A 19,188-nucleotide genomic window follows, 5' to 3' on the forward strand; every position below is an offset into this window, starting at 1 on the left:
TTGTTGTTACAAAATGATGATGATGATGATAAAAAATGATCACATCTCTCCCCTTATTGTAATAAGTAACAAAGGAAGATGCTAATTAATGGTGATGATGATAATTAGAATGATTTAATTGTTAGAAAAGTGAGAGATGATTATTGTTGGTGATGTAAACAATTTCTTTGATTATGTTGCCCTGTTCATGGAAGCGGAAAGAAAGGTGATAATAACAATTAGAATTACTAATGATTATCAACACTAATCAAAGAATCTCAAAGGTAATTAGTTAATTTAATTCTTTAAAAAATTGTAATTTTTTTCTCGCTCAATATCATCCCGTTAATTTAGGTCGACAATCAAGGTAAACAAAAAAAAGGAATAGAAAATTGAGTTGAACCGATTGAAAAGAAGATGATGAAAAAGTATAAGAAGAAGCTCATGATGATGATGATGATGATGGCGATGATGATGAGGAAGATAAAATGATGATGGAAGATGAAGAAAAACAAGAATTTCTTTTCTGGACTGAGATTCAGTTGGTTGTTTATTCTTGGTTGAGAAGATAATCTAACAAAAGGTAGAAAACATGTTTTACCACAATTCTTATGATGTATCCTGTTAACATCTCACAATTTCCACCATTAAATTTCATCTTTCAAATTCAAATTGATTCAATTTCAATCAACTAATTTAATTGTCTTCCAACTGATCACAACAACAAAAAAACGAGCCACTCATCAAACTCCCTCTAGGAAAATACAAAAAGTGGCTAACCAGCTGATCCAAATGTCAACTACAATTTGAATATTTATCAGTTCAATCAATTGGATTTCCCATTCTCTTGGATTGGTTTTGTTTTTCCTCCACAATTACTGGTTAATTTAGTGATTACAATTTAAAATGATTAACCATCAACTCAACTTGGGATTTTAATTACTACAAATCAATTGGATCATCAAGGTTTGTATTTTTCTCTCTCTGTGATCAATCAATTTGTTTACCTCTTTTCTGCTATTCCATTGACTTTAATGTTTGAATTTCTTTCTTTCTTTTTCTCTTACAGACTAGAAACATATGATTTTTTTTTGAAGAAAAAGCCTCAACTATAAACATCATCAATTCTACATGTTGCAAGGTTCAACTGGATTAATTTAATTTCCATAAATTGGTTAATTGTTATTCCATTAAATGTTTACTCGCCAATGGACATCACCTTGTTATCTGTGACTGTGACTCTCCAATAGCTTTTTACCCTTAAGGTGTGATGAGTTTTCACCTTGTTGATGTTGATATTTGTCATCTCCAATTTCAATTGCTGTTGAATCTCTGATTTGTTTTTTTTTCTGTGTAATATTATCAACTCAAATTCCATAATCAATGGTGATAATGAAATTACGGCGAAGATGTCGCAGTGATTTTATTAGATTATCTTTCCTTCTGGTATCAGTAATTTTTGTCCTCTTCTTACTCTCAAGTAGTAAGAATAAAAGTGATTCAGAATTTGGAGAAGATATTTTTGATCTAACAAATGATCATAATAGTAAAGAAGGTAATTTATTCAATCTTATTCCATCTTCTCTCTCTCTCACCTTTTCTACCTGGTTTCATGTTCATTCATATTATCATGAAAACATCATCATCACCATCATCATCGTGCTGTTAAACTGTCGTGTTACTTTGTTGCTATTCAGTGAGAAAGGTTAATAAGTTGATCCATTGAAACGATCATCTTGAGGCTATTTTTTTCATGATGAGATTGAAAAAATCATTCATTTAATAAGCGATGATAAGATTAATATACCAAGCAGAATCATTTCATCAATGATTTATTACCTAACCTTTAGGTTACTCAACAATATAATCATCACAATCATAAGATGCTATCCTTTAACTGCATTACCATTGACCTGGAAATGATGACACTCACCTGAAAACTAGATCACCATCATGAAGAAGATGATGAAGATGAAGATGATGATGATGGTGATGGTGATGATCATCTTGAAGATGTGTTTCTTGTCATTTTACCTGAATTTTGATATTATTTTCATTTTTTTTTCCTTCTACAGGTTTGATGAAAAGCAATCCAACTGTGATAAAACAACTGAGTGCCAAAGAAGCTGAAATTTACCATGATCTGAATCCAGTAATTAAAGGTTGGGGTGAAAATGGTCAATCAGTTATACTGACCAGTGATAGTGAAAAATCATTGGCTCAGAAACAATTTGACAAAGGAGCTTTCAATGTATATATAAGTGATCGTATCTCTCCCAATCGATCACTTCCCGATCCTAGGCCATCAGAATGTTCAAAGGTCTCTTACGATTATAATAAACTTGGAACGGGTTCAATTGTGATCATATTTACCGATGAAATTTGGTCAGCACTGATTCGTACGATATGGTCAGTATGGAATCGAACACCTCATCAATTATTGAAAGAGATTATTCTGGTTGATGATGCTTCCAATCGAACTGAACTTCAACAACCATTGAGAAATTATTGTTCTCATTATTTTGGTGATCAAGTTAAATTGTTTCGATCAGACAAACGAATTGGTTTAATTCGTGCACGAGTTTTGGGAGCTAAAAAAGCCTCAGGGGATGTTATTGTCTTCCTAGATTCTCATTGTGAGGTAACCAGATATTTAATTAAATCATTTTTTTTAACCAGAAAACTTGATTGAGATAAAGTTACAATCAACTTTACGACATTTATAAACAATCAATTGTTTATCTTAATTATTGTCAGATAAATTGATTGAATTGTCAAAACAATTTTCAACAATCAACTTTTCAATCAATGGCAACATCTTAATCATCTTGTTATTATATTAGTTAATTAACCAGTAGCATCTATCGTCAGGAAATCATTGTTAGAAATCAATTGATTTCATCTAATCAATTGTTGGAAAAACTTTTTCCGTATCAATTTGATACAATTAAGAATCAATTGTTGATGAAATGTTTCCTCTCCCAATTGATTATTACCTTTTTTTTTTACTCAATATTATCATTACAATCTAGTTAAATATCATTATCACCATCAACTATTATCATTGTTAACTACAATCATCAAGTTAATCATTGATACCAATCAAATCACTATTAGTTAATTTTAACTTGAGGTTTCAATCATATTTCAAATCCTCAATGAGTTAGTACAACAATTTAACCTGCACACCTTAATTTCATTAATCATCTTTCAACAATTAGTAAATCAACTTTACCTCTGTTTCTATTATACAACAATTAGTTATTTTTTTTTGATTAAAAATAACTAAATTGTAATTATTTTAATGATCAATTAGTTTACCTTTTTACAAATTACAATTAACATGCAACTAACATCAAAATTATTAATATTAATGTGATCATTTGATTGTAAAGTTAATCTAATAACTTTTGATTTAACTATGATTCCGTTAATTGTAACAATTAATCAACTATTATGATAACTTTTTTTTTCAGTCCAGAGCTTTTTAATTAACTCCCATTGATTTAGTTACAGTCAGTTAATCGTAATTACTTTTAATTTTTCACTACGAGTTTAATTACAATCAGATAATCTTAATCATCATGACCTATTTAATTTTAATTCAGTGGACAATTAGTTTTAAATCACATCTCATCATTATCTTGATTGATAAAATAAATTTTTGATTCCTTATTAATCATAACAACAATTAATCATTTCATCAACAATTTAATGATAGTTTTTTTTTTAAATTGTCTGAAATTAAATGTTTCAAATTAATTGTACACCTTTTGATTATTTAGTTTAATCATCTCATAATCCATCAGATTTAATTGTAACTATTAATATTTTTTCATTCATTTGATTGATTTGATTTTTGTTGCCAATAATTATTTTAAATTGTTTGTACTAATTTAATCACTATGATAGGTGAAAATTTAATTTTCCAATTGATCAGATTGATTTATTATTATTATACAATGTTAACAATTAACTTTGAATACATTTGATTGAGTTAATCAAAATTGAAAGAAAACAAATTTGATTAAATAATATGAATAACAATCAAATTGTATTAATAAGATTAACATGCGATTTGATGTTATTAACAATTAAATGAAAATGATTGTCTTATTTGGGCACAATCAAAGTAAACAATTTAATTTAATTGTCATAATCAAATTTAAGCATTTTCAGTATTAATTGTTTACTTGATGAAAAGAAGATGAAGAAAAGTATTCACAATTAAATCTGATTGTTAAATCAACACAGTTTCGGTCACAGTCTTAATTGTTATAATAGAAATAAATTATTTCGTCTTTTATTTACAATTAATTTAAATTAACAATAAATGACCAACCAGGAATATAATTGTAATTAGATTAACTCTACCAATTGAGTAACAATTTAAACTTTACCTTCCTGATTGTAACTTTATGTATTTAATGGGCTATTGTTTAATCCGATTTTGATTGTAACAATCAAAATTCAATCGCAATCAAGAAAAAAAAAGTAGAAGCATAAGAAAAATAATCGTTGATTGTTGTTTACAATTACAGGTTAACTGTTCTGGTCATTATAATTAACTTTTTCACTTCCACAATCAGTTGATGATCATGATAATCATGATTAAACTGTTAACATCCCAAGTCTATTATACAATTACCTTGATTGTTACAATTTAATCTTGGAATCAAGTCAACTCTTTTTTTCCCCGTTAACTATTATCCAACTAATGTCACGATTAACTATTTTCTTATATTAATAGTTAATCATCTTGATAAACGTAACAATTAACCAACAACACTTTCACAATATATAATTTATTACTCGAGTTAAACTGATTTACTATTGTAAGAAACTTAGTGAGTCGTGATTAAGTTTAATTTGGTTGTTGGATTAGTTTGATTTGTTTGATTTAAAGTTAATTTTACTAATCACCATTAACTGGAACTTTGATTGTTTTATCATTTAGGCAACTAAAGGTTGGCTTGAACCTTTAATGGCGGAAATTGCTGAGAATCCTAATCACGTTGTTTGTCCGGTAATTGATGTAATTAGTGATAAAACATTGGCCTACAATTACGGGACACCTTACTTTTTTCAAATCGGCAGTTTTACCTGGGCAGGTCATTTTACCTGGATGGACATGGACGAGGAAAAGCTGATTGAATCGCCGACGAAAGCGGTTTCCTCACCAACAATGGCCGGTGGACTTTTAGCAATTAATCGTAATTACTTTTTCTCCATTGGTTCGTACGATGAAGCAATGGAAATTTGGGGTGGCGAAAATTTAGAAATGTCCTTTCGAATTTGGCAATGTGGGGGTAAACTGTCCATTCACCCGTGTTCTCATGTAGGTCACATTTTCCGTGATTATCATCCCTACTCTTTCCAAGGGAAAGATACTCATGGTATTAACACACTTCGAACCATGATGGTCTGGATGGATCCAGAGTATCGTCGGTACTTTTTCATGCATCGAACTGATCTTGCCGATATTAATCCAGGTGATCTAACCGATCGTTTAGAATTGAAGAAACGTCTCAAATGTAAATCATTTAAATGGTATTTAGATAATATTTTCGAGGGGAGAAAATTTATCTACGATCAAAACGCTCAGGCTTGGGGGACCATTCGCAATAGGAAAAGTGGCCTTTGTTTGGACACTTTAAATGAGAACGAAGAGAAATCTTATCCTCTTGGTGTTTTCCATTGTGAACAAAGACTCGCCAATCAATATACTAATCAATTTCTTACTCTTACGAATGACGGTGAATTAAGACGGGACGAATCGTGTGCAACCGCTACCGGGGATAAAGAGGGTAACGTTAAGATGGACAAATGTACAATCGTTGAGTTTGGCCTGAAAAAATCGCGCGAAACGATGGCCCATGAGAAGAAGAAGCAAAAATGGAAACATTTAAAAGGCGGTTGGATAGTTAATGTTGGAACTAATTTATGTTTAACTACGAAGAAATTAAAATCAATGTCGAAAATTAAATTAACTAAATGTAATTCGTACGATCCTTATCAAAAGTGGAGATTCCAATCATATGCTGAAGTTGATTTCATCTGAACAACAACAATTAACTAATTATTTATTTCCAACTTAATCTTTTAAATCAGAATGTTGAACTTTTTTTATATTCTCTTACGATGATTAATTAAAAAAACGATTTAATTGCCAATTTTTCTAATTGAATTTTGATTATTTTCATTGTCGATTTTTTTTTGATTGTTGATGAGAATAGGAAACAATTTAGAATCAAATTGTTTGTCTTTTTCCTAATGGAAAGTTAATTTGGTTGTTTGGGTGTTGAGATTTAAATTCAATAGTTAATATTATCACTTTTAATTATTTTCTTACTTAAATTGCTCGAGTTTTTTTTCATCTAATGATTTAGTCCAAAAATCGAAACAATTAATTTGCTAATCAAAGTGTTTTATCGTAGTATCAATTGACGATTTAGAGGTAATAATATCTACAATTGTTGTTGATTCCAAAATGCGATTATTTTGTCTTGTCCTTTGCGTTAATTGCTGATGATTTAAAACAACAACAGTAATTAAAGTTGAAAATTGTAGACAACAATTGATTATCGTTGATTGATCAACAAATTGTTATTTTCTTAGTCTATGGTAGGAGTTTGTTCATCAATGTACAAAAAGAGAGAGAGAGAGAGAGAGAGAAAATGGCCGATTGTTGGTCTTTGGGTAAATTGTTTGACCAACTTTGGTTCCTTAATTTTAATTGTTTGTGTGTCCGAATCAAAATGAACAGTCAGTCCAATCAGCTGATGATCACCATTAATGTCTTGTATTGTGTAGTAGTTGAGGTTCAATTCAAGGTATGTAATAGTTTCAATATTTACATAATAAACAGTAAAATTTTATAATAAATCATTGTAACGTCTTAATGTAACAATTTCATTTCCATGCTAATGTAATTAAAAAGTAATTAGTCCTCATATTATTAGATCACTTTCTAATTGTCATGGAAAAAAAACAATTTCTCAAAGGAAATTTCAACTCCTTCCTTTCAATTATTGTCTTATCACTTTCTATCCATGTTAATTGATGTTTGATAATGTAAATCAAATCAATCATCAGATTGTAAATTGTTTGGTGCGAGTGAGTGAATGTATTTGAAAAGAGAGGAGATGCTTTTGTGTAATTGGCTCGATTATCTTTTGTTTACTATGAATCAATAATAAAACATTCTAAGCCCAAATCTATGGAAAAGGGAAGAAAGATAATTTTCATTAGAATTTTTTAGTTTAATTGCTACTCATTAGATTTAATTGCTTACTCTAAGAGAAAAATCCCAACTTCCAGTGGATAAAGCTGTTCCATCGGGAGAGACTTTGATACAAGTGACACGATTTTCATGTCCATATAAAATACAGAGTCGTTGGCATTTCAACGCATCCCAAATGTGCACAGTATAATCATTGTAACCGGCAAACAGGATACGACCTAATTAATTGTTAGAATGATTTTCAATTAATTTCTTTTCCATTGATATTGATTATCTTTGCAATTTATAGGTAACTTACCACTAACTGAAAAATCGACCGAGTTTACACCGAAAAACATACTTTCTTTTGAAAAGACAGCTACTTCTCGATCAGCACGTAGGTCATAAAGACGGCACTGGATTAAAGGAAAAAAGATTATCAATGTTAGAGATGATATAAAGGTGGAAATAATTAGACTGATTAATACTAATAGATAGATCAATCGATAGATAGATATTTACAGAGGCATCATCTGATCCGGTAAGAATTGCATCTCCACTTGGATGATACTTTACAGAATTGATATCGGACTCATGTCCTTCAAATGATTGCACTGAATGTCCCGTTCTCAGGTCCCAAATTAATGCTTGTCTATCACATCCCTGGATGGTAAAATGAAATAAAGGAAAAGGAAATGATAATTAATACAATTGGTTGAGAAAATTTTCACAATTATCAAGGATAAACTCACGGCAGAGACAAAAGTATTGCCAGTTTCAGAAGGAGAGAGATCAATGGCCATAACATCACCAAGATGACCATGGAAATTTTGAATTAAAGTGGAACATTCAACATCCCATAGTGAACAAGTACTATCCCCACTACCAGTTAGAATCTAGGTAGATAGAGAGAATAATATTATCATGGTAAATTGATAACAATTAAGCAAAAAAAAACAAATTACTTGTTGATCAGTGCCAGGGAAAAGACAACAGGACATGTAACTAGTATGAGTTCCTACGTGTTTCTTTTTAGCTTGAGCATCGTCTTCTATACTCAATGGAAAAACAGTTATTTTATTGTCCAATCCTCTGAAAAAAAGAGAAAAGAAATCAATTAAAATCTAATTCATATATTAATAAGACAATTAAGTCAATGTGTCTTACCCACAAGCTACCATGGTCCCGGAAGGTGCATATGCACAGGACATTACCCAGGTTGTTGGCATACTAATCGCGTGTTCCTATTGTGATAAAATACAATTTTAATCATTGAACACAGTTGATTAATTGTTAATTGTTACCTTATTAGTGGTAAATGCATCCCAAATAATCATTTTACCATCTTGAGATGAACTGACAATATGTCTCTTATCAAGAGACCAATCTGAACATAATACTTTTCCTTGGTGTCCTTTTAATACTCTCCTTTGTTTTATATTAAGAGTTCCAAGAATTTCTAATCGTTGAGCTACTTGTGAAACTGTTGAAAAGAGAATAGAACAACAAAAAAAAAGAAATAATTAGCAATCAAATTCTACGTAGAAAAATGAAACTTAATTCCAAAGGAAATCAATAGAAATTGAAGACAAAGAAGTTGAACTCCATTAGTCATAACGGTTAAGTAGAAAATTTGAACATTTGAATTGAAGATTTTTGAGAAAAACAAGATGAGCATTAAATCAATTAAACTGACTAATTACATAGACTAATTGTTAGTTAAATTAGATCAAAGTGATTAGAAAAACAGGAAGAACCAGATTAGAAGATGAACATCCTGGTAAATAAACATTTCCAATATGAAGAATGGAGTTAATTCTGGTTGTTTACAATTTAGAGAGAAGAACAAGAAAACTGACAAGAGAATAGATTTTATTGGAACTTGTATTGTAATGGAGGACAATTTGTTAATTGTTAGGGTTAATTGTTGGGTAGAAGAGGAAGATTATTGTGGTGGATTGGAAGGAATTCACTGAGATAAACAGGGAGGGTGGAAAACGAATGGTAAATGTGATGGTATTAATTGTCTACTTACATGTAACATCATTTAATTTTTTTCTCTCCTCTTCTAATCTTGATTTTAATCTTTCAATTTCTTTTCTCAGATCATCAATTGAATCACTTGGTTTCTCTAAATCAGGACAATCTAATATAATTGCACCACCACCACCGCCATTACCACCAGAATGTTGAATTGTTGTTGAGGTTCCACTGGTAGTTGCTTGTGATTGATGATCACCATCACTGGCCATCATTTATTGGAACAATTAACAAACCAAAAAGAAAAAGGAAAACCTTTAATTACCACAATCAGGTTAGAAAACTGTTTCTCTTTCAATAGAATCACAATCAACAAGGAGAGAGAATTAATTTACAAGAGAATTTAAATTTAATAACAAAGAGACTGAAAGAAATTCTGGATAAATAGACAGAGGAAAATAAAAGATCGAAAGGAGAGCGAAAGAGAGAGAAATAGAATGAGAGAGAAAATGATGATATTCGAAAAAGAGAATAGAATTTGAATTTGAATTTTTCTTGTAGATTTTGGAATCAATTGGTTTTCATTGAAGAGATTTCGATTATTGATTATGGTGGAATATTAAAATTCGTAATTGCGATTATATAAAATAGATTAGAATAGGAAAGAAGAGAGGGAAAAATTAGAAGAAGATGAAGAAGATGAAGAGAGAGAGAGAATGAGAGAGTAGAATCAATGAATTGGATGATTTATATGAATGAGAGAAGAAAAAACCAGAGAAGTAGTTCGAGTCTCTCGAACTTCGAGACTCGAAGTTTCTGCGCTTTTACGATTAAATTTTCTTTTTCTCTCTCGTTTGTTATTTTCTTTTCTCATCATTTTATCTTCTTAATGTTCATTTTAATATCGAAAAAGTTTCTTTTCTTTTGAAGAAAATTTCTACTCGACAATTGGTTATTTAGAATTTTCTTACTCTCTAATAATTTGAACCTTTCGAATTTTTCGATTATTGTTCATTTGGCGAATTTTCTATCTTGATTTGTGTTCTCATCAGCTGATTATCCTTTTCATTGTCGTTCATTTAGAATTTAATTGTTTAGTTGAGACTAATTGTTGTTGGTCAATTGTTGTTTATTTGTTTTCTTTTTTTCGTTCGATAATTTTGATTACATAAGACACTTTTGATTGAAATTAGATTTAATTGTTTGGTTGGTTTTCATTGAGTTCGATCCTTAGATTTACTATGATTTTAATAGTTCGTTAATCGTTGGGTCAATGGAAATGTTATTTTCCCTTCGACCGCTTTACTTTTCAATCGCTGACTGAAATTTTTCGCGATCAATCGATAAGTTTTAGAATTTTCTTCTCTTCTTTTATCCTCTCTCAATTTCGCAATCTCAGGTAAATGAGAGTAAAGTCGAAGTGTTTGTTGTTTCATCTCTTTCTCGGTGAAAATTTTCCTCGGTTTGATCACTTTTACTCTGATCGGTTTATATTCAGTTAGAAAATCGTATTCCCGAGAGTTTAATCGATTCCGTAAGATAAATTCTTCCAATTGTCGTTCCAATCGACATTCGGCTGTTGCTTTTCGTATTGCTGAGGCCATGTTTATCTCTTGGACTCTCGATTGTGACCTGGTCAGAAAGTGTCCACACTTTGAACGGAAAGCTTGTTGAAGGCTCAGTTCTGGTCCATTTTCACTTAGATAATAACCTGGACTTTTATTGGTGCTTTGGGTTGACATTTGGGATGACAAATTCACTTCGGGTATTATAATTGTCCAAGCGATGGACTTTTCTGTTTGTGTCTTTCGAGCTGATGGTTTGTTGATTAGTAATTTATTGTTGGCACTTTTTCTCATTGTTGCTAATTGTGGGTTATATGTTTTTGTTTTGGCCTCGATAATTGGATTATCTGAAGTTTGAACACCAATTGAGTGTTTTGTTATTGTTTCCTCGTGTAATTTGTAAATCATTTGATCAATTTTGGCATGAATCGAGTTGAGTGAACCTTTTTTACTGGTCAACCTGCTGACCGATGGTGACCTTACCTTTGGACAGGTTAGATGAGTTGTTTGATTGATCGGTTCAACAGTGGAAATTAAACTTTCATCGGTTGAAATGTCATTTAATTGTTCACAAGAGTCTTTGACAGAATCAATTTCAGTCTTCAATGGTTTGTGATTAATTTGATTAATTTCTTGGTGAGATTCATTAACTTTTGCAGTAGATGATTGGTTAATACAGTTGTCACAATTTTCATCACAATCAGGCATTGATAAATCATTGATTACTCTTTTCTGTAATTCCGATTTATAATGTAATTCGGATAAAACACTTTCCATCCTTTGAAGTCGATTTAATTCCCTTTGAAGACAATCAAGGTAATTCTTTTGCTTTTCAATCATATACTTAAATTGTTTAATTGTCTCCGGTGCAACTTCAATACTAGAAATTGATGAATAATCTGATGAATTCACTGGAATAGATTGATCGGGATTAGGAGATTTCATTGATTGTTCACTTTTCTTCAATTGATTATGAGCAATTTTCTTCACTTCAGTTTCCATATTGTGGATTGGGATTCGATGATGAGAAATTGATTCTTTCTCACTAATCATTTCCTTGACAGTTCCAATGTTGACAGTTCGCTCATCCTTTTCTTCACTGGTAAAGGTCACTTTTTTGTTCACTATTAACAATTAAAAGAATAACATATTCAATTAGAAAGAGAATGAAAAGATTTACATATTTAGAAATAATCGAAAAGACTTACTTTTCCTTAGATTATCTGGATGAATGTTGAGCATCTTCATCTTTTGACGTAGCCTTTGATTAATGAGAGCAGATAAAGATGATGAGGATGATGAAGATGATGAAGACTGGACTACTGATGGTGATGGTGAACAGGATGATGAGGTAGAGATGTTTTCTAAATCACAGTTAATCTGAGGAAGTGATTTATTTTTCCTCAACAAGCGAGACTCATTGCAACTCGAAACGGTTGAATGGTTAGTACAGTAAATGGATGTTGACTCTAAGGATGAAATTGAAGAGAGGCTTGTTAAATCTTCCAGGGAGAAAGATGTTGATGATTGTTGCTTATTAAACATTGATTCGAACATAATTTTTGAGGAAAATAATTAGTGAGAAAAACAAAACAAAATCCAAAATAAACTGAGTGAGAAAATTTTTCGAAAAAATTTGTTTTTCTTTTCTGTCAATCAAAAGAAACACAAAAATCAACCATAGAAACCAAACAGCGAAAACCACTAATCACCAATACATTTTAATTGTTCATCTTCTCCATCAATAACAGTAAACTTGATTCTTTAACCAAATCAATTCACTGGAAAAATATTAACACAATTAAAAGTTATCAAGTTGATTATAAAATGTTCACTTTAAAAATAATCAATTCTCTTTGTTGACAAAACTGTAACAAAGATAATAAGACAGTTTTACATGAGAATACAATTTGAATTGTTTGTAATTATAATGTTCGATTGTAGTGATCAGTTATAGAAAGGTTTTTACACAATTAGCTAATCACAATTAAAGAATAGAATCAAATTAAATTAATAAATTTCAAGTGAAAATTTTAACGTTTTTTTTTCAAAACAAGAGCCAATCGATGTATCGGATCCCAAAGGAAAAAGTATCGGATCCCACACATGTTTTCCTTGTTTTCATTTTGGTTTAAATTGTTTCAATTAACTAATTGTAATTAATTAACGTTTACGGTTTTGTAGATTGAACAATTTACTCATGTTGGGGAAATTAGCTGTTCGTGGAATACACAATTATAGTAGAAGATCATCTATTTATTCTGAGAAATGTTACTTGGTTAGAAAGAGAATCGGATTACGTTTATCATCTTCGTCTTCTCAACAATCTGATTTGGAGAAAAAATCTGGCCAGCAATTAAAATCATCGGCTAATGGACCAATTTCATCGGAAATCCCCAAAGAATTTATGCCTCAAGAGGTTATCGATAAAGTTCAATCTGTTCGATCTTTAGATGTTACAACTAAAGTTCCACTTGTTCCAGTTGAAAGTCTAGGAATCAAAGCTGATGTATTGAGAGTTCAGAAAAATGGTTCTTTCATCAAGAGACTTTTCATCGCTAAATATGATACTGATTTTCTTAGTTATCCTGAAATTTTAAAGACTCGAAGTGAATTTGATGCTATTCAGAAACAATGTGAAATGGTTGAAACGTATTTCCATAATTTCGCCAATGACAGTGACTCTTTACATAAATTGAAATTTGATTCGTTATGGAAAATGACTGCCACCGAAATGATGACCATTTTCGAATCGATTGGACACACTTTGGCCATTCGATTCAACGATTGTTTCACAAAGAATGTAAGTATTGAGATAATAGAATATAGAATGTAAATTAATGTAGTTTCTAATTTTCAATTTGATTCTGTTTTCTTTGTAGGTTATTAGTGAACAAGATGGAAATGAATTGAAAGGTTACTTGGCAATTAAGCCTAATCATCCAGTTGTCGACATGAAATGTGTTCATGGATTATTCAATCTTCTTAATCACAATTGTCTTGGTTTTGGTTCAGTTGAATGGGGAGATAATGATGGAATTAGAGATCGTATTTTATCATTACTACGAAAAGATCCTTCGATTAAGATTGGTTTCGCTTGGACAGAGAGAGAAGCTCCTTTTGGTGCTGGAAGTTTCGCTGATTGGGAAACTGTTGCTCGTCGATCAGCTGATGAATCAAGTTGGACTCTTTCAGGGTCAAAAAATCGTATTCTCAAAGATAATTACGATTATTATGTCATTTTTGCTTCGACAAAAGATTATAACGAAGAGGAGAAACCCCAATGGATGTTAACTGGAGGCACTGAATCTCCACCAGGAATTGTTGGTTTTCTCATTCCATCTAAAATGATTGGTAAAATTGAAGATGAAGAAGTGATTAACGGACTAGTCTATCAAAAAATTACCTTCGATGGTTTAGTCTTACCAACGGAAGATCATCTTTTAGTTGAACCTTCACCTCTTGGAATAAGATCATTAAACATTCGTGGTCTTGGTCTTCTTGGTACCTCATCGATAATTTTAGGATTAACCAAATCACTTTTAGCTGATTGTTATCGTTATCTATTGAAAAATCGAGCACCACTATTAGAATGTCAAACAGTTGAGAAACTTTTGGTCAACATAACATATAAAATATACACACTCGAATCATGTTTATATTTAACATCTCAAGCCTACGATGCATTTGATAATGTTAATGCCGATCCAGAGCAAAATTTGGAAGCTTCAATTTGTAAAATTTTAGCCATTGAATTAGGACATGAGATTATTGAGATTATCCAATCAATTTATGGATCACAAATGTTAATAACTTCTCCTTTACATGATTTCCTTCATCTTCTTGATTCTTATCTTGATAATACTGTTCATCATCGTGTTAACATTGGTACAAGTGGAATGTGGTTCGCTGGTTATTACAAGAATGATAATATTCGTAAACTACGATTAGCACCATTCTTTCCCGTCTATCGACTTTACGAACTTATCAATGAATATAAATTGTCCAAAGATAAGCCCAAATTAATCTACGATTTAAGAGGTCACGTTCATCCTTCCCTTCAAGAAGAAGCTGATAAATTAGAAACTGTTTCTCTTAAATTTGGATTAGGAGTTGAATGGATTCTAAAACGTTGGGCTGGTGTAAGTTTATATTAGTTTGATTGATTAACTTTTTTGTTGGATTAAATTTTTTAATTTTTCTTTTCTTTTTCTTTTTATTACTCAAATATTATCATTTGTATTTAGCAAACCACTCGACGACAAAATGATCTGGAAAGACTTGCAGACATGGCCATCGATATTTACGCAATGACCTGTGTGATTTCAAGAGGTTCAAAGGCTTATTGTGATGCCGTTAAAAATGCCGACATGGATCGATACACAGTTTCATCAATTGTTCATCATTTATATGAAAAAGGAATTTTAACTTTCGAGGAATTGAACCGTTCACAAGAAGATACCGATGAATATAGAAATCATCATATCCATAGAAAGAATATTGAATATGGTGGTTATTTCGCCCAATCTTCACTAAATAGAATACATTATTAGTTATAAAACAATCAACAATTAACTAATTATCTTCTCTCTCTCTCTTCATTTCTTTTTCTTCTCGTTTTTATTACCAAACAACAATTTTATTTGGAATGAAAAAAAAAATCTATAACGAAACCTTTAGTTGTATAAAAAAAGAAAGGAAAACATCCAAATATCAAGTGCATATATTATATAGAATTTAGAAATAATTAATAAATTGTAATAATAAATTCCAATTGGTAATTGAATTGAATTTCAATCGAAAAATGCAAATTTTGAAAAAAAATCGAAAAAACCGCCAAAAGTCTATTTTCACAGCAAAAGAAAATGAGCTCTGAGAATAGACTAATTTGTTTGGCGGAAAATCATTGCATCAGTTTCTCATTGTAATTGTCAAAGGAATAAACTTATTGTGTGTTGCCCTCTCTAAGTCTTTGTCTCTAATTGTTTCTAATTTATTAATTGAATTTGTGTATTTTTGGCTTTTATTTGTTTCCAAAGAGAAAAGTAAACTGTACTCAATCGAAATGTCTTCTTCTTTCCATAGTGATGCATGTTCTTATGACGATTCTCAATCGGCTATGATGGAAACATCTCTTTGGGATGATCTTCCCTCCGTTAATCCTTATCTTACTCCACCGAGACATGAATCTACTCCATCTCGCAAGACTTATTCAACCCGTCGATCTTCACGATTGTCTAATCGAAAAAGGTCAATCCCTTGTGATGAAAATACACCAATAAATATGGAGAAAGCTAAAAAACGAACCAGAGCAGCAACAACTTCACGAAAATCAAAGAAACCAATGAAACCAGTTAATCTTTGGGATAAAGCGATGAGTAAGAATAAAGATTTGGCCAAATTCATTGAATCTTATAATGAACAAATGGAGAAAATCTGTTCAACTGAGCTTTCCATCCGCTCAGAGCCAAATGCAAGTCTAAATTGGTTTGAGAGAGACTCATCAATACATTTATCAACATTGGATGACGAAGAAGTGTAAAAGACTATAAAAAAAGAAATTCTTTTACAATCTAAGGTCACCCTTGCCTAATCTAATGGTCAACAATCTACTCTCTGGCAATAACCTGTCATTATATTGATAAGATTATCATGTTTTTTTCTCTAATTATCTTCTATTTTTTCCTCTCAATCTAAAATCTATTTTTTTCTCTCCTCTTTATCCTTTAATCTCTAACTCTCTCTCTCTCTCTCTCTCTCTCTCTCTCTCTCTCTCTCTCTCTCTTTCTTTCTACTTTTCTCCCCTTTACAAATCATCTAAATCGTTATGGTTTAATAATATTTTTATCTTCCACCCCTTACAATTTACTTAACCAAAAGATCTCCGAAAACTTAATCTCTTTTGGAGAGATGAAAGTTACGAAACAAAAAGTTTATCTCAACAAACAATTTACTCATTGTGATCCCTTGAGAAAACTTGTCAAGTTGAGATACATGTAATGTCAAAGTTTCTTTACTCATATGATAAAAATTCAATCCCCCTGTTAATCAACCAAAAAGAAAAACATTTAATAAAAAAATAATTAACATTTATTGTTCTATCAAACAAAGAAATGAAAATTTATTTCATCATTTCAATTCGCGCGTTTGGATTTACCGCCAATTTTTTCCTTCCATCCACATGTTTACCTTTTGGTAAACAATCAACAACATGTTATCATATTTACTTTATTTTTCATCTTCTCTTTGCAATTAATTGTTTCTTTTATTTATTAAATTGTTGACTCTTTTTCTTTTCCAGTTAATCTGTTAAAATGTCTAAAGAAAGTGACGCTGATGATATTACTGAAGCGATTCTTGATGAGACGAAATCTGAAACATGGGAATCACTTGGTGTCTCTGAAAATATTATCAATGCTCTTAATGAACATGGTCTAACTGAACCAACCGATATTCAGAAGGGAATAATTAAACCTGCCTTGTCTGGAATATATGATTTACTTGGAGCTGCTCCTACTGGAAGTGGTAAAACTTTAGCCTTTGGAATACCTTTAATTCAAAAGATTCAAGAGAAAAAGGATTATTATGGTGATAGTAAATTAAGAGGTCTTATTATTACTCCTACTCGAGAATTGGCTCAACAAATTAAAATTCATCTTGATAGAGCTGCTAAATTTACTACTGTTAAAATTGCTGTGGTATTTGGTGGCTTATCTACCCAACGGCAGGAAAGAATTTTGACCAAAGGTCAACCGGATATTCTTGTTGCCACACCAGGTCGACTTTGGGAGATAATTAATGAGATGGAGATTCCTCATGTTTCACATAAATCTGTTTCTCATATTCGTTATTTGGTAATCGATGAGGCTGATCGAATGACGGAGAAAGGCTACTTTTCCGAATTGACCAATATTCTTAGTATAATCAAGGAAAAAGGGGCCAAAATCCATCGCCAGGTATTCCTACTTTCGGCTACATTAACATTCATCTCTAAAGGACCAAAGTTAATCAAAAAAATGAAACAACCCAAATTACGATCAAAATTGCGACACATCTCACGAATCATTGGAATGAAAAATCATAAAATTATCGTCGATTTGACAGCCGGAGGTGTTGGTACACCAAGTCGTGAACAATTGTCCATCTTTAAGATTGAATGTTTAAAAGAGGAAAAAGACCTTTATTTATATTACTTTCTATTAGCTCATCCTGGTCGATCAATAGTATTTTGTAATAGTAAAGATTGTCTTAGACGTTTACAGCATCTTCTAACAATTTTAGATCAAAAGCCGATCCCCTTACACGCGGCCATGGAACAGAAAAGACGACTCTCGAACCTTGAACGTTTCAGTGCCGATCCCAGAGGAATTTTATTAGCCAGTGATGTCGCCGCTCGAGGCTTAGATATTTCTTATGTTGACCATGTTATTCACTATCAAGTCCCTCGAACCGCTGAATTATATATCCACAGAAGTGGCCGAACCGCTCGAATGTCCAACAAAGGGATTTCTCTTCTTCTTTGTGAACCCGCTGAAAGTTACACTTATAGAAAACTCTGTGGTTCAATCAATGATTCCCAAGATTTAGATTCTTTTCCCATTGACGATGTTAAACTAAATCGACTCCGTGAACGACTTGGAATTGCTAGAGAATTGGATGTTCTCACTCATAGGCAAAAGAAAGTTAAATCTCATGATGACTTTTTCCGTCGAATGGCCAAAGAATGTGAAATTGACCTGGAAGATCGAGATGATCTATGGATGAAAGATGAAGATTCTGCTCCTAAAGAAAACAAAAAGATCAAAAATTTACAAAATCAATTGAAAAATCTATTGAAAAAAAATGTTTTCTAACAAGTAAATCTTTTCCCCGATTCCCAAACAATTGCGATTTATAAATTAACGATTGAAATGACACATTTTCTTGAAATTTTAGGTGCAATCAAATTAATCATGTTCCTGTAAATACTGATTGACCAACTGTCAACAAGAAAACCAAATTAAAAGGTTTAATCATAAATTACTCTTGAGGATTTCCACCAATGATGACATTTGATTATTATCATTATGATTATTGTGAACGATGAACTTCAGCTAAATTTAATTTGCGCACTTGCAGCCTGATAATCAACATAAAAGATAGAGTGAGATGAAGTATGAATGAGAGAGTTAATCCAGCTCTCCCCCCCTCTCTCTCTCTCTCACTGTCAATCAAATTGGTTAAATCATCAATCAAGAATCAAGAATTGAAAGAGAGTATATTATCAATCTAAGTTGCGATTTCGTAGTTATATCGATCTTTACGTTTGATTAAATAAAACCAATGAATTATCAGATAATAGTTGTGATCAATTCTGATGTCACATGGAATCAACTTTTCTCTCTCATAAAGATTATCCGATTATCTCTGGAAAAAAAAACAGTAAATGAAAGAAAGAGAATC

General features: G+C 31.3%; 5 protein-coding genes across 5 annotated transcripts; 3 read left to right on the plus strand and 2 right to left on the minus strand.

Annotated features, from left to right (window-relative positions):
- Nucleotides 1-532: 532 nt before the first annotated feature.
- On the plus strand, nucleotides 533-6,166 carry LOC128390618 (probable N-acetylgalactosaminyltransferase 9). The gene is made up of 4 exons (XM_053350362.1): nucleotides 533-945; nucleotides 1,049-1,534; nucleotides 2,055-2,620; nucleotides 4,937-6,166. Exons 2-4 carry the CDS (start codon nucleotides 1,363-1,365, stop codon nucleotides 6,038-6,040), a joined length of 1,842 nt encoding a protein of 613 aa, XP_053206337.1. The 5' UTR covers nucleotides 533-945; nucleotides 1,049-1,362; the 3' UTR covers nucleotides 6,041-6,166.
- Nucleotides 6,167-6,556: 390 nt separating this feature from the next.
- Nucleotides 6,557-9,881, minus strand: LOC128390621 (guanine nucleotide-binding protein subunit beta-5a-like). The gene is made up of 9 exons (XM_053350365.1): nucleotides 9,237-9,881; nucleotides 8,506-8,684; nucleotides 8,369-8,445; nucleotides 8,167-8,293; nucleotides 7,954-8,097; nucleotides 7,724-7,864; nucleotides 7,521-7,617; nucleotides 7,274-7,440; nucleotides 6,557-7,196 (listed from the first exon to the last, which is right to left on the minus strand). The coding sequence occupies exons 1-9, from the start codon at nucleotides 9,454-9,456 to the stop codon at nucleotides 7,185-7,187; spliced, it is 1,164 nt and encodes a 387-aa protein (XP_053206340.1). The 5' UTR covers nucleotides 9,457-9,881; the 3' UTR covers nucleotides 6,557-7,184.
- A 408-nt stretch (nucleotides 9,882-10,289) lies between these two features.
- On the minus strand, nucleotides 10,290-12,705 carry LOC128390619 (putative autophagy-related protein 11). The gene is made up of 2 exons (XM_053350363.1): nucleotides 11,955-12,705; nucleotides 10,290-11,870 (listed from the first exon to the last, which is right to left on the minus strand). Exons 1-2 carry the CDS (start codon nucleotides 12,301-12,303, stop codon nucleotides 10,429-10,431), a joined length of 1,791 nt encoding a protein of 596 aa, XP_053206338.1. The 5' UTR covers nucleotides 12,304-12,705; the 3' UTR covers nucleotides 10,290-10,428.
- Nucleotides 12,706-12,843: 138 nt separating this feature from the next.
- Nucleotides 12,844-15,532, plus strand: LOC128390616 (uncharacterized). Its single transcript, XM_053350359.1, has 3 exons — nucleotides 12,844-13,549; nucleotides 13,629-14,888; nucleotides 14,994-15,532. The coding sequence occupies exons 1-3, from the start codon at nucleotides 12,947-12,949 to the stop codon at nucleotides 15,297-15,299; spliced, it is 2,169 nt and encodes a 722-aa protein (XP_053206334.1). The 5' UTR covers nucleotides 12,844-12,946; the 3' UTR covers nucleotides 15,300-15,532.
- A 1,390-nt stretch (nucleotides 15,533-16,922) lies between these two features.
- On the plus strand, nucleotides 16,923-18,768 carry LOC128390620 (ATP-dependent RNA helicase DDX24-like). Its single transcript, XM_053350364.1, has one exon. It carries the CDS (start codon nucleotides 17,061-17,063, stop codon nucleotides 18,597-18,599), a length of 1,539 nt encoding a protein of 512 aa, XP_053206339.1. The 5' UTR covers nucleotides 16,923-17,060; the 3' UTR covers nucleotides 18,600-18,768.
- Nucleotides 18,769-19,188: the final 420 nt, after the last annotated feature.

This window comes from Panonychus citri, unplaced genomic scaffold (genome assembly GCF_014898815.1).
Source record: "Panonychus citri isolate SS breed McGregor unplaced genomic scaffold, ASM1489881v1 Contig00124, whole genome shotgun sequence".
In the NCBI taxonomy this organism is placed as follows: Eukaryota; Metazoa; Arthropoda; class Arachnida; order Trombidiformes; family Tetranychidae; genus Panonychus; species Panonychus citri.

Excerpts from the sequence above, each read along its gene's own strand:
- LOC128390621 (XM_053350365.1), bottom strand. The coding sequence starts at position 9,456 with ATGATGGCCAGTGATGGTGATCATCAATCACAAGCAACTACCAGTGGA. Across the intron at positions 8,685-9,236 it reads AAAATTAAATGATGTTACAT|TTTCACAAGTAGCTCAACGA; the intron begins GTAAGTAGACAA and ends TCTTTTCAACAG. Across the intron at positions 7,441-7,520 it reads GGTCGATTTTTCAGTTAGTG|GTCGTATCCTGTTTGCCGGT; the intron begins GTAAGTTACCTA and ends ACAATTAATTAG.
- LOC128390619 (XM_053350363.1), bottom strand. The coding sequence starts at position 12,303 with ATGTTCGAATCAATGTTTAATAAGCAACAATCATCAACATCTTTCTCC. Across the intron at positions 11,871-11,954 it reads TCCAGATAATCTAAGGAAAA|TGAACAAAAAAGTGACCTTT; the intron begins GTAAGTCTTTTC and ends AATTGTTAATAG.
- LOC128390616 (XM_053350359.1), top strand. The coding sequence starts at position 12,947 with ATGTTGGGGAAATTAGCTGTTCGTGGAATACACAATTATAGTAGAAGA. Across the intron at positions 13,550-13,628 it reads ACGATTGTTTCACAAAGAAT|GTTATTAGTGAACAAGATGG; the intron begins GTAAGTATTGAG and ends TTTTCTTTGTAG. Across the intron at positions 14,889-14,993 it reads TTCTAAAACGTTGGGCTGGT|CAAACCACTCGACGACAAAA; the intron begins GTAAGTTTATAT and ends ATTTGTATTTAG.
- LOC128390618 (XM_053350362.1), top strand. The coding sequence starts at position 1,363 with ATGGTGATAATGAAATTACGGCGAAGATGTCGCAGTGATTTTATTAGA. Across the intron at positions 1,535-2,054 it reads TGATCATAATAGTAAAGAAG|GTTTGATGAAAAGCAATCCA; the intron begins GTAATTTATTCA and ends TTCCTTCTACAG. Across the intron at positions 2,621-4,936 it reads TCCTAGATTCTCATTGTGAG|GCAACTAAAGGTTGGCTTGA; the intron begins GTAACCAGATAT and ends TTTATCATTTAG.
- LOC128390620 (XM_053350364.1), top strand. The coding sequence starts at position 17,061 with ATGTCTAAAGAAAGTGACGCTGATGATATTACTGAAGCGATTCTTGAT.